General features: G+C 33.8%; 1 protein-coding gene across 1 annotated transcript in view; it reads left to right on the top strand.

The window, feature by feature from the left end:
- Window positions 1-12,823, top strand: part of LOC137819559 (BEACH domain-containing protein C2-like) — a 56,314-nt gene extending 43,491 nt beyond the window's left edge. The window contains exons 13-31 of the mRNA XM_068623446.1: window positions 929-1,474; window positions 1,547-1,690; window positions 1,998-2,444; window positions 3,924-4,069; window positions 4,366-4,435; window positions 4,620-4,703; window positions 4,784-4,840; window positions 5,668-5,736; window positions 5,830-5,916; window positions 5,996-6,112; window positions 6,960-7,109; window positions 7,310-7,394; window positions 7,504-7,624; window positions 7,827-7,923; window positions 8,686-8,799; window positions 9,808-10,171; window positions 10,974-11,764; window positions 12,006-12,128; window positions 12,449-12,823. Coding sequence (XP_068479547.1) covers window positions 929-1,474; window positions 1,547-1,690; window positions 1,998-2,444; window positions 3,924-4,069; window positions 4,366-4,435; window positions 4,620-4,703; window positions 4,784-4,840; window positions 5,668-5,736; window positions 5,830-5,916; window positions 5,996-6,112; window positions 6,960-7,109; window positions 7,310-7,394; window positions 7,504-7,624; window positions 7,827-7,923; window positions 8,686-8,799; window positions 9,808-10,171; window positions 10,974-11,764; window positions 12,006-12,128; window positions 12,449-12,523 — 3,687 coding nt within the window. The 3' untranslated portion in view covers window positions 12,524-12,823. The remainder of the gene's footprint in view (window positions 1-928; window positions 1,475-1,546; window positions 1,691-1,997; window positions 2,445-3,923; window positions 4,070-4,365; window positions 4,436-4,619; window positions 4,704-4,783; window positions 4,841-5,667; window positions 5,737-5,829; window positions 5,917-5,995; window positions 6,113-6,959; window positions 7,110-7,309; window positions 7,395-7,503; window positions 7,625-7,826; window positions 7,924-8,685; window positions 8,800-9,807; window positions 10,172-10,973; window positions 11,765-12,005; window positions 12,129-12,448) is intronic.
- Window positions 12,824-13,629: the final 806 nt, after the last annotated feature.

A 13,629-nucleotide genomic window follows, 5' to 3' on the forward strand; every position in this document is an offset into this window, starting at 1 on the left:
GATGTGCAATACTACCATATTTGCTGGAATCTGCCAAGTATTATTACTTGTGAAATCTGAAACCTTAGCTTTTAGAAGTGATTGAACTGTCTATCAATATTCATCGAATCAGCTACTGCTTTATTTAACCATTTATCAGTCCAAAATTTTCACCTGATTTGCCATTTCCAATTTACCACATTGTATTTTCCTTTACCAAATGAAAGCTATTTTTCAAACCTGCCCAGATAAAAGAGGATACAAAAGAAACCACCAAACAAGATGGCCTTGACACATGAGCTGCAAGAAAACTTTTGCCCATTCAGATTTCCCTTTTATTAGCTCTCTACCTAGTTTTGACATAGATGCTTCATTCATATCTTCTATATATCTTAATCATAGTCCTCCTTCCTTGTAAGGTCTACAAATAGTATCCCATGCTACAGAAGTTGCTTTAACCAAGGCAATATCACCATTTCAAATAAAATTTCTAAACCATCTCTCAATTGTTTTTAACAATGTTACAGGTCATCTATATTCATGAAAACTGAAGAAAAACATGCCATGTACCACAGACTTTGCCAGCATAAACCCTCCCATAGAGGAGGGTAAACAACCTTTCCATTTGGCTAGTTTTTCCTTAATTCTGTCTACAATTAGAATCAGATGACGCAACTTTGCTTGCCCTTAAAAATAGGTACACCAAGGTATAAAAAGGTAGTAAATTTGCTATTATTCATTGTCTGATCCGAGATCTTTTCATATCTATGTAAAACATCCATAATGGTTGGCCTGATTTTCCATTGTATTTCTTTGTTGTCACTCCAATAAAATCTGTACAAAATCCAAGTGATGTATTAATCAAGAACTCCTGCATGCATCTAATATTATATTCATTTATATGAATTTTGGTGCATTAACTTAATTATGCAGCTGACATTTCTTTCAGGCTTCTCTTGATCTGATAGCTCCAGCCTGGGCTGCTGCTTTTGCGTCTCCACCTGCTGCATTAGCATTGTCTATGATTGCAGCTGGTACTTCAGGTAGTGAAAATCATGCTCCTTCAACAAATCCCCAGCTTAGGCGTGAAACCTCATTACTAGAACGGAAACAAGCTAGGCTTCATACATTTTCAAGCTTTCAAAAACCTTCAACTATTCCTAACAAAACACCACCCATACCAAGGAGCAAAGCAGCAGCAAAAGATGCTGCTTTGGCAGCTGCTCGTGATGTCCAACGTTTTTCAAGAATTGGTTCTGGAAGAGGTTTGAGTGCTGTGGCAATGGCTACATCTGCACAGCGAAGGACTGCTAGTGATACGGAGCGGGTTCGCAGGTGGAATATTACTGAAGCAATGGGAGTTGCATGGATGGAATGTCTGCAGCCAGTTGATACAAAGTCGATATACGAGAAAGATTTCAATGCTTTGTCATATAAATTTATAGCTGTTCTTGTTGCCAGTTTTGCCCTAGCAAGGAATATGCAACGATCTGAGGTCCGTCTGCTAAATGTTACTATGGTTTTTAGATTATATCGAGATACTGTTGTTAAACATTTTTGTTGCCAGATGGACAGGCATGTACGTTCAGGTATAATATCTCGGCATCGTATCAACACTGGAATTCATGCATGGCGCAAACTTATTCGACAACTAATCGAGATGAGAAGTCTTTTTGGGCCTTTTGCAGATTATTTGTACAACCCAATTCGAGTATGTTATGATATAATTGTCCACGTTGTTGCTACCAACTGGCAGTCTTTGTTGCTACTCATCTTTTTCTGGCCTTAAATTATCTTTTGCAGAGTATATGAAAAACCTTTATAAAGATGTATATTGCTTGCTGTTCTTAGGTGTACATGCCTAAAAATTAAAAACCAAGAATTCAGAAAGAACTAGTGTAGGGGCTTTGGGCTTTAAAAAGGAGCTCGATAGCTCTTTTGAGCTGATGCTCCTATTTTTCTGTTTGTTTTTAATAATGGTTTAGTCACCACGGTGATTATTTTGTCTTTTTCACTAGGTTTTCTGGAAGCTAGATTTTATGGAAAGTTCTTCTAGGATGAGAAGATGTATGAGAAGAAACTATCGAGGGTCTGATCATTTAGGTTCTGCCGCCAATTATGAGGATTATTCAAGAGAGAATAGTGATCCGAGCACTCGAGTTTTATCTGCGGAAGCAATTACAATAGAAGGTATAAATGAAGACGAAGAACAGATGGAAACTGAAAATTTGGATGTTACAGTTGATGAAGTAGAGAATCAGCCAAAATTGTCGAAAGGAGCTGAGAAAAATGTACAAAAGTCTTCAGACTCCAGTGCAATTCAACCTGAAAGTGATGAGGATGTTGTTCAGAATTCTTCAGCCTTTGCACCTGGTTATGTTCCAAGTGAGCTTGATGAAAGAATTGTTATTGAGTTACCGTCAACAATGGTCCAGCCACTTCGCGTTGTACAGGGAACCTTCCAAGTAAGTTTCATGATCTAATTTTAAAACGATTCTGATGATATAGCAGATACGTAAAGATAATCTTTTGTGAGAACTGTGCCTATTACGTTTTGTAGCCATTTTGAGATTACTTATGGAATGAAGAGCGCTATTATTAGTAGAGAAGAAGAGCATAGTAGAAACTATATATATATATATATATATATGTAATTGGGAAAAATAACATACATTTTGGTTTTGGTGAACACCTGTAGTTTAGATAAAGTTCCATTTAATTGATGCGGAAAAAAAAAATCAAGAACTTACAAAGTGGGTTCATATTAGTTTTAAACTAGCTTCGTGTGTGCTCAGCATATTTCGCAATTAACAGTAGTTAGTCCGATGCTTTAGAAGTGGTTCATGTATTACATGCTAAAATGAATTTAATGATCATGGGAGTGTTTAGGAAGTTACATTGCTGATTCTAGTCCTAGGAAATCTTTACTCTCCACTAAATCTTTATTTATATATATATATATATATGTGTGTGTGTGTGTGTGTGTGTGGAGGATGGAGAGAACTTATTAATTGAAAGTCACCTTAATTGCAATTATTATTGACCCACCTTAATTGCAGCCTCTTTGGGCTACATAATTTCAAACTTCCAGGTTTACTTTTACTTTTAGGTATAAATAGAGCTTGAAAAGCTTAGATTATCCTTAATTTATAAGTTGGTTCCTACAACTGAGATTTACTTCTACAATTTATCTCTTTTCTAAGAAAGTAATTGTATAAATTGTAAATATTTTTTGTATAAATGATTAATTCAGAAAATTATTTCAGATTTCTTTCATCTGAAATTTATTTAGAATGAGAAAACATTACAAAGATTTGGGAGAATCGGGAATCCTCCTTAAAGTATTCACAAAAAACAAAATATCAAAGAATGCATAGATGGAATAGGGTTCCACAATCCTTCAACAGTTCTTCCAAGGAAACCAATTGAAAAATCATGTTATATACACCAAATTGAAGTCAAATAACTAATCCTACCCTTATCCGTACAAGTGTTGTGATATAGAAACTTTGATATATAAGATTCAAATTACCACATTTTTCCTTTTCAACTTCTTCCGAAGGGATGAAAGTTGTCTTAAAGATTTGGTCCATGGGCCGTGGACACATTCAGCACCAAAAGGGTTCCATAGAGAAGCAGTATCAGAACAGTGTAAGGATATTGTAGAATTAGTGGTTTTGAGCAATGCATGGGGGTTTGACACACGAGATAAAATCACAATTAATATACTCTGGCCCATGATACTTGTCTCTCATTTACCCTTATTATCATCATCTTTACTCTGGTTTTTGTAGCTTTTGGTTGCTTTCTACCATCAAATACATGGAAAATTGTAGATGAATTTGTTAATTTGGGCTGCTATTATTATTGTCGGAAAAATGGACTATGAATTTACAATTTATATTTCAACTGCACCAGTGTGAAATGCCATTGTCCTCTTGTAGGTGACTAGTAGGAGGATGAATTTTATAGTTGACAATATTGAGACGAACACCACGATGGACGGTTTGAAATTTGGTTATGAGACACGGGACCAAGAAAAGAACCGCAGCTGGTTGATATCTACTCTTCATCAAATATATAGTCGGAGGTGAATTCATTTTGTTGACTATATTAGTTTATTATTCTATTATAATTTATATGCACTTGTAATCGTTTTGATTCTTAATACATACGTATATATCTTACATATTTTAGGATATGAAAAAATTAGCACTTGTATATGTTATTGTTATTGTTAAATCTAATTATTCATTAGTTATTGCAGATTTGTTAATCATAGATGTTCAGATTCTAGAGAATTAGGATCATTGATCCCTGATTATTAGGCAATAATTTATGTTGAACTTAATGTTGTCTGTATGTCATTAATTGGTTCTTTTACAGATATCTTCTTAGGAGAAGTGCACTAGAGATATTTATGGTGGACAGTTCCAACTTCTTCTTTGACTTTGGGGTACTAATTCTTGAATATGCTCACTTTGTTTCCTTTCATATTTCAGCAACATAATCTTCTTGGATTTGTAACTATAATCAATCTTAATATACTTTTTAACATCATAATGATAAACGGATGATTGTTAATTCTTGCATACTTCCAATCCTTGAACTGATTTTCCCTACCAAAACTTCCTCTGCAGAGTAGAGAGGGGCGAAAAAATGCATATCAGGCAATTGTTCAAGCACGACCTTTGTATTTAAACAATATATATTTAGCTACTCAGGTATTATCCTTTTTTGTAAATTTTCATCTTCATAATTTTCCTTGCATCTGAGCTTAGGATAAAAATAATTTATATTTCAGAGGCCTGGACAACTTTTGAAAAGAACCCAACTTATGGAGCGTTGGGCAAGGTGGGAGGTAAGAAGTGTCTTAACTCTGAAGACGTTAGTGTGTTTGGATTTGCTTGGTTACGCTGGAAAGCAATCTTTTTTCTCAGATTAAGCTGGTTTATTCAAAAAGAAATTGTTTGAATTCAAGCACAAAAGTTGACGATTTGTTTTGTACTAAACATATATTCCTTGTTAGATATAGCATGTGTAACTTATGCTTGAATAATAAGGAGAAAAGAAATATTTTACTAATTACAGTCGTGATAATTACATTTTCAACTCCCCTATTTTTAACAATCATATTCTCTTAAAAAAAGTAAATAAAATTTACTGAAATGAATGTAGGGATGTTTTTCATAATTATTAGAGATATTAGGATACTTTTATCCCAATAATTTCCTATTTACAACACTCACTCTCATGTTGGTATGGATTTTCAAGCTGGTAATACAAGGTTAGGAAACAGAGAATGAGAGAAATGCTAAATTTCTGAAAATGTGATATTTTTTCATTGATTTTTCTTTTGAAAGGCCAAACATATTTTTCATTGATTTAAATAGAATTAGATACATTGTATATATACGGTACATAGCTCAGATACAGGATACTGAGAATAAACCTAACTGTAACTGACATAACTGTCTAACAAAAACTAACTGGACTAAGATAGCAATACCGTCTATGCCACTGTATTGGGTAGCAGCAGCAGAAGAGCTCTGGTATCTCTAACACAAACTTATGAAATTTGTCTTATTTCATTTTGTTGAAAATTTTTAATGTACTCTTTAACAACTAACAAGCCAAACATTTCTAATGTAATTTTGCTTACTAACATTTTATGGTGCCCTTCTGCAGATCAGTAATTTTGAGTATCTAATGCAACTCAATACATTGGCTGGGCGTAGTTATAATGATATAACTCAGGTGATCTTCGTTATTAACTCATTGCGTTCTATAATTAAACTCTTTAACTCTTATCTACATGTTATTTATTTTATCATTATGTATTTTTGGCAGTATCCAGTTTTCCCCTGGATTCTTTCTGATTACAGTTCAAAGAGCTTGGATCTTTCTAATCCTTCTTCTTACCGGGATCTTTCAAAGGTTATCATGAATGTTGCTTTGATGAGTTCAAGGGAAATTACTTAATATTTTAAATTTGATTTTTTTTTATATGATGCAGCCTATTGGAGCACTGAACCCAGATCGTCTTAAAAAATTTCAAGAGAGATACTCCAGCTTTGATGACCCAGTAATACCTAAATTCCACTATGGATCACACTACTCAAGTGCAGGAACAGTAGGTTTTTCACCCTTCTCTTTGATTTTTCCTCGGGTAGACTGTTGATGCTGGTCTTTGGTTTATTCTCTTATTTGAGAGTCAGGAAATTAGTGTTCTCGAGATGGTTGATTCAGATGGAGCTTAAGTGATTAACTTCGAGTTGATGTCAAGTTTATTTTTTTGCATTAATTCCCAATTTCAAATTTTCAAATGTCTTCGACTAAGTTTCACCTATCCTGAACTACACTCAATTAATAAAACTTGAATAATTTTTGGCTGCATTAGGGGAGTATGTTGGAAGCATCAAGTGTACAATCATCTGAACTTATGTAGATTTTTTAGCCAGGATGCTTTAAATTGTCAATCATGTTAAGATCAAACAAAATGGCTTCCAAGTGATACCAATCCAATTATGAATTCTTAAGATATTAAAATTAGGTTGGTTTACATTCAAGTATTGTCAACAAAGTCATGATACAGAAAGGCATCTCACAAAATGTGATTAAAGTAAACTTGTGCACTTTAATGTTATGCTATTTTATTTATTTATATTTCCTGTTTGTTGGCATACTATTAACATACCCCACTGTTAAAAAGGCTTCTTGCATGCAAAAGTATGGGGAAAGGTCATACATGCAAAGAGGCTGTTTCTCAAGGGTTTTGTTAGCATCTGTGTTTATTTTTGGCTTCTGCATTCAATTTTCCATTTCCTTGCTGAGTCGTAGAATAAATCAAAATCATGATGATTTTCCTCAGTTCTTCTAAAGTAGCAACAGAAGCAATCACCCAGTATGCGACAGCATTTAATATGGTTGCATTTTAGTAGCTGATTTTTGCATTAGTTAATGGTTATTATCTTTTACAGGTTTTGTATTATCTTGTTAGGGTTGAACCATTCACTACTCTTGCAATCAAACTTCAAGGTGGAAAATTTGATCATGCAGATCGAATGTTTTCTGATATTTCTGCTACTTGGAATGGAGTTCTTGAGGACATGAGTGATGTGAAGGAATTGGTATATATTTACTAACTTATGACAGAAATATTGGTTTTCTTGAATGCTTTTACAATAAATTTCTTTGTACTTGTGTATTAAAGACTTATAGTTGTCCTTGGAGGACTTCAATGTTTTTAGTTCTTATATTTTTAAATGCTTACCATGGTTTTCTTGAAACTTATATTTGGCTTTTTTTCCCTCTTTTAATCTCAACTTAGGTTCCTGAGCTATTTTACCTCCCTGAGGTCCTCACGAATGAAAATTCAATTGATTTTGGCACAACACAATTGGGAGGAAAGCTTGGTATACTCATTGAGATTTTCTCCATTTCCTTTTCAAGAAGACATTCTAATTACATATATCTGCATAATAAACTTATTACCTCTGATTGAGAAGTACTTTTGTCATACAGATACTGTAAAACTTCCTGCTTGGGCTGAGAATCCAGTTGATTTTGTGCACAAGCATAGGATGGCTCTCGAGAGTGAATATGTATCTTCTCATTTGCATGAGTGGATTGATCTCATATTTGGGTAGGTTTTCTTCGTACTTTCCTTTTTCTCCATATTCTTTTGGCTTTCAAGCCTAGTTCAAAGCTTCCTTTTGTTTATTCATGAGTTTTGTTTTTCTAGCATTTCAATGTAGATATCTATAGCATTCCTTTTTAAATTTCCACTTTATTTCAGTCCCTTGACAACTTACTTATGGTTACATTAAATGGATTTAACCATACAGGTATAAGCAACAGGGCAAAGAGGCTATTGCAGCAAATAATGTTTTCTTTTACATTACTTATGGAGGGACCGTGGATATTGATAAAATATCTGACCCAGTATGTCTCCGTTGCATCTTCGTATTTTCAATTCATTATATAACATGCAATTCCAACTCCCTGAAACAAAAGATGAAAATATCCTTATTAATTGTCGTATGAGAAGTACCTTTTTGGCTAAAGGATTAAAGTACAAGTTATTTATAGTTTTGTTTGTCACTTGTATATGTGTTTGTTTCCATAACTTAATACAGGAAATTATCTGCTTAAGCTTGATAAACAACGCAATCCTTTTTTTGTTGGTTAGCTGTCAGTTTGTGAATATAAATTTCCCTTGTGACCAAATACAAAATGCAGAGAAACTGAGGAAAATAGAAAATGAGATGGGGAAAAAATCGCTTTCTACTTTTTGGTTAAAATTTGAGATGGAAAAAGAATCCCTTGTGCCATCCTATCTTTTTTTTAATCAAAAGGAAATAATTCTATTGCATAACTTTAAAAAAAAAAAAACGAGTGCTGAGGACTCATTATGTCGGTTGTCATCCCAACTGTGTTTGCATCACAAAAAACATCTATGCTACACCTCTGAATATCATAGATAAAAAAGAGGAAAATACAAAAAAAAAAACAATGGAAGGACTGTACAGGCCATTACTATCTATACGTGAATGAATTAGGAAAATTTTATGCTCCAATATTTTTTATGTGTGGAGTACATTATTACAAAACATTTACAAAAGTCCATAATAAAAGCATCAGACCTCAAAAAATAACTTATCCATGATTTCTGTAACTTTTTACTTTCTACAATGACATGTAAAGGTGCAACAGCATGCCACACAAGATCAGATTGCTTATTTTGGACAAACACCGTCCCAACTTTTGACTATTCCACACTTGAAGAAGAAGCCATTATCAGAAGTTCTTCATTTGCAGGTAACTTTGATTGCATTGGTTTGACAGTGACACCTTTATTGATTACTTCTTTCTCAGTAAGCATCTAGTACGCCTCCCTGTCTTGTTACCCGTGTTTTATTTTGGCTTTCTTCAATGTCTAGATTTACATACAGAAGTCATCAAGCTAATTGATAATTCATTATTAGCCATTAGCCATGCATGGATAATGGCTGTTTTTCTTTATTTTGGTTTGCAATATGAAGAGAAAAATGTATATTTCTTTTTACTATTTTTTTTATAACTCGCTATTTCTAAACTCTTTCAGGAAAAAATCCCTAACACGACCAAATCCATACTCTGCCCCATTTCTTATATTTGACTTACCATTGACTTTGATTCCATTAAGTATTTCCCGATAAAAAAGGTCACTTATTTTTCTTTGTTAAATATTCCATTTGTTTCATTATTTGTTTCTTTAAGACAATGCATATATCTTAAGGAAATTAGTTACTACATAAATTACTATGATAAAATTATTTAAGGTAGCTACTAGAAACCATGTACTAAGTGCATAACTTAAGTTTGATTAAACAGATTTAGAAAAAAAAAATTATCTGAGTAACGGACAAAAGTATTCTAATATACTCCAGCCACCATTTATAAAAAACTAACTAAAAAAACCTTGAACCTGAGATCAGTAACTCTCCATCCTATCTGTGAAGATCAGTATGAACCCTTCTTCTCCCCTCCCTAGAAGCAGAAAGAGAAAAAAAATAAATTGAACCTGGATTAGACACTACCTACCTAGTTAGAAAGAAAGCCCCATTTATCTGTTTCGTGTACTTCCGACTATTTTTTTCATTTGTATGTTATGTGGCTCCTTAGTAGATTTTATGTATATACAAGGTGTCTCCTCTGTTTTAAGAATTGTTCAAAACCTGTGATGAAATGCTTCGAAGTGCTCTCCTATTGTTTCATGCTCGCTCAACTGCCAATGATCAATGCATGTGATTATAATGATAATGCATATATTTCTTTGTATATCAGACAATATTCCGCAACCCAAAAGCAGTTAAGTCATATGTCATTCCATCCCCTGAACACTGCAATTTACCAGCAGCTGCTATCCACGCGTCTTCAGATATGGTTGTGGTTGTTGATTTGAATGCACCAGCAGCTCATGTTGCACAGCACAAGTGGCAACCCAATACACCTGATGGGCAGGGTACACCATTCCTCTTTCACCATGGAAAGGCTACAACAGGTTCTGCTGGTGGGATTATACGCATGTTAAAAGGTCCTGCTGGGACTGGAGAAGAGTGGCAATATCCCCAAGCATTGGCTTTTGCTGTATCTGGAATTAGAAGCCAAGCTATTGTCTCTATAACATGTGACAAAGAAATTATTACTGGTAAATCTAGACGAGCTAGGATTATTAAAATATGCTGCCACTAGTAGAATGTGAAAAAATTATTGCTGGTAATTAATCTCTTATATGAGAAGTGAGCTTAAAATAATAACCATTGCCATTAGCGTGGATTTATAATTTTCCTGGAAACATAGATAATATAACTCATCAATTTAAGGATTTTTCTCAAGGGGGTTTACAAGGGGGGGTTTCGGGACGTTAACAGTACTTATATAGCATTTGGTATACCTATGTTCTAGTATTTCTTAGAAAAGACAAATTTGTACGTGACATTGCAGCTATTAGTTAACACCCATTTTGTTCAGTACAAGGGAAAATTTGTTATTTGGAAAAGATTTAGGCATAAGAATAAGGAGAATAAAACTATATAGATGTAAAAATTAAATAGTTCCAACCTCTTTCAGGCATTTGCTGGAAAATACTCACTAGTTGAGGCAGCAGCGAAACAATGTAGAGAAATCATAGCAGCGACCTGTATATTTAATTTATCCAGGTCTTTAAATATATACTTCAATTAAGCAGGCTTTTCTAGTAAGTTCGATTGATCTTTGTGGGTGGGACTGGTCTTCAACATATGGTTATAATATCCAAAACCATTATAAACTCTGGGCTGAACAAGAGAAATCTTATTTCTTGAATGTTGTCTTTTTGTTTTTTAAAATACTTTTTCTTCCCCCTCCCAGATCTTAAACTTCATCTAAGAAACTTGAACTACATTTGTAGTAGCTACTTTTTAAACTGCCTGGGTCTTTCACTTTAACTTGACAATTGGACTTCTGATTAGGTGGGCATGCTGATAATAGCATTAGGTTAATATCCTCAGATGGAGCTAAAACCTTGGAAACAGCCTATGCGCACTGTGCTCCTGTAACTTGCGTTGGTCTTTCACCGAATAGTGACTACCTGGTGACTGGATCCCGAGATACAACAGTACTACTCTGGAGAATAAAAAGGGCACTTGCATCGCATTCAAGTGTCACATCAGAATCTTCTACTGGGACTGGCACTGGCACGCTGCCTTCAACCAGCAGTAGTTCTTCATCACATCTGTTGATAGAAAAGAATCGTAGACGCCGTATTGAGGGCCCTATACAGGTACTTAGGGGGCATGACAGTGAAATACTCAGTTGTTGTGTTAACTCAGATCTTCGAATGGTTGTTTCATGCTCCCACTCATCGGATGTTCTCCTACACTCTATAAGAAAGGGACGTTTAATCAGAAGGCTGGATGGTGTGGTGGCTCACACTGTCTCTCTTTCCTCTGAAGGGGTTGTCGTTGTGTGGAATGAATCGAAGCATATTCTCAGTACCTTTACTCTTAATGGTATTCTGATTGCAAAAACAGAATTATCTTTCTCTAGCAGCATTAGTTGCATGGAAATTTCTCTTGATGGAAGGAGTGCTTTGATTGGAATTAATTCTCAAGAAAATGGTGGAGCCTACAACAGTTGGAATTCGCAATCGAGTAAGTCGGGTACTGAAGATTTTTATTCAGACTCAGAAGAAACTCAAGATAGCAACACAATAAATGCTCCATCACCTTCAATTTGCTTCCTGAATTTGCACACTTTGGAGGTACAATATTAAGATGATTAAATTGAGCTGTCAAAAAAATATCAGATCTTTTATTTCTCATCAAACTGTTCTTTATGTGCCTTCAAACTTCCTCAATATTCACATACTATAAGAAAATACTCAGTAAGAACCGCATTCTGGTTCTCTCAAACATCATGAGTCCTGTTGCCTTCCTTCCTACTATGCATATCCTTGTGACTGTTTTTTAATGCTAAGCACTCTACCATACTATCTTGTGTAGGTGTTTCATGTGTTGAAGCTGAAAGAAGGACAGGATATCACAGCTCTTGCTCTAAATAAGGATAACACAAATCTTTTGGTTTCAACTTTGGATAAACAATTGATTATTTTTACTGATCCAACTGTAAGTTAAATCACTCTTGATAAGGATCATTGTCAAATATCAATCATTGCTTACGCTTTACAAGTGAATACTGCTTTTAAATATTCCGTGAGTCTAGGCAATGATTTTTTTTCTCTGATCCTTGTAAATTGCATAAAAGCATAAACGTTTGATGTTTCACCTGCAATCTAGTTTCATAATAAAATAATCACATTTGCACATTATTTGGAGTTTTACAATTTACACATGTGCAGTGTGATAGTTTTTGATATTTTTATGTGCCTGTTGGACTGAATGCACGCAAATGGTTGGTAATTCTCGTTGCTTATTGCTTCTTGCAGTTGAGCTTGAAAGTGGTCGATCAAATGCTCAAGCTTGGTTGGGAAGGTGATGGGCTTAAGCACCTCATAAAATGATAAGCTTTTAGGGCATACAAAAGTTGATTACATGGTCTTTTATACGCATAACTATTAGGAAAATATAATGGAGTTATAATACTCCTGTTTGTAAGCATTATCGTTGCATATCTTCAGAAACATCTTGTAACATATGTAACGACCAACTCTGACCAGTTACCACCATAGTGGTTAGGTTACTAATTTTAGCATAGTGTTATTTTGCTCTCACATTTGAGCTCAAATATTAATATCTGACGAGCTTTGACTGAGGTTAGAGTCATTACAGTTTTGTTCTCTGCTTTTTACTATGGTTAATGGTACCACTTTTTTCAACCAATACTTTTCGCATGTAAAAACCTGCCTTAAAATATTTTGTTTATATTAATAAAAATATAACAGTGGTTAGTAAGTTATCCTTGATATTGATTGTGATGGCAACATAGTTGGAAGGCAAACAATATAGTGATGTCTTAGCACACTCATTTCTTTTAAAAAAACTTTGTTCATTTTCCTTTTGTTGTTTTAGATTTATATACAACAAAAGTCAAATTATATACCTTGAATTAAGAGCAGATCAGAAAAATGAATATATTATTTTTAATAACTAAGGAGGGTTAGTCTTTGACAATGTGACAAATGAAGATTCAAATACATATTATGAAGGGTGCCCACATTTATGATTTCATTATTGTGTTATGAAATTAGTCAGTCAGCGTCTTATTAGTACAGCCATATTTATGTTTGGTGAGATATCATTATTAATTTTATTAGTTATTACTTTTTTAAGAAATAAAGTTTTCATTTTTTGTTCCACATCATTTCACATAATCTTGTATATATTTTTTTATCTTATTTTAATGTGTTACATATAATTGATGGATCCATATGATATCTTAGTTTCACAGTGATGCTTGTCACGTCACAATTTAAAAAATACAACTAGGTCCTACAAAATTACCATGAAGAACAAAAAAACATTTATATTGATTTTAAGAATTAAAATAAATAAACAAAGTTAGTTAGAGGCACCAAAGAAATTTCACAACTAAATAAATAAATAAGATTAAGTCACAAAGTACAAAGGGAATTTTACAACAATTCTTTATAATTTATAAATCTTGAAA

The sequence above is a fragment of the Phaseolus vulgaris genome, chromosome 10 (genome assembly GCF_000499845.2).
Source record: "Phaseolus vulgaris cultivar G19833 chromosome 10, P. vulgaris v2.0, whole genome shotgun sequence".
In the NCBI taxonomy this organism is placed as follows: Eukaryota; Viridiplantae; Streptophyta; class Magnoliopsida; order Fabales; family Fabaceae; genus Phaseolus; species Phaseolus vulgaris.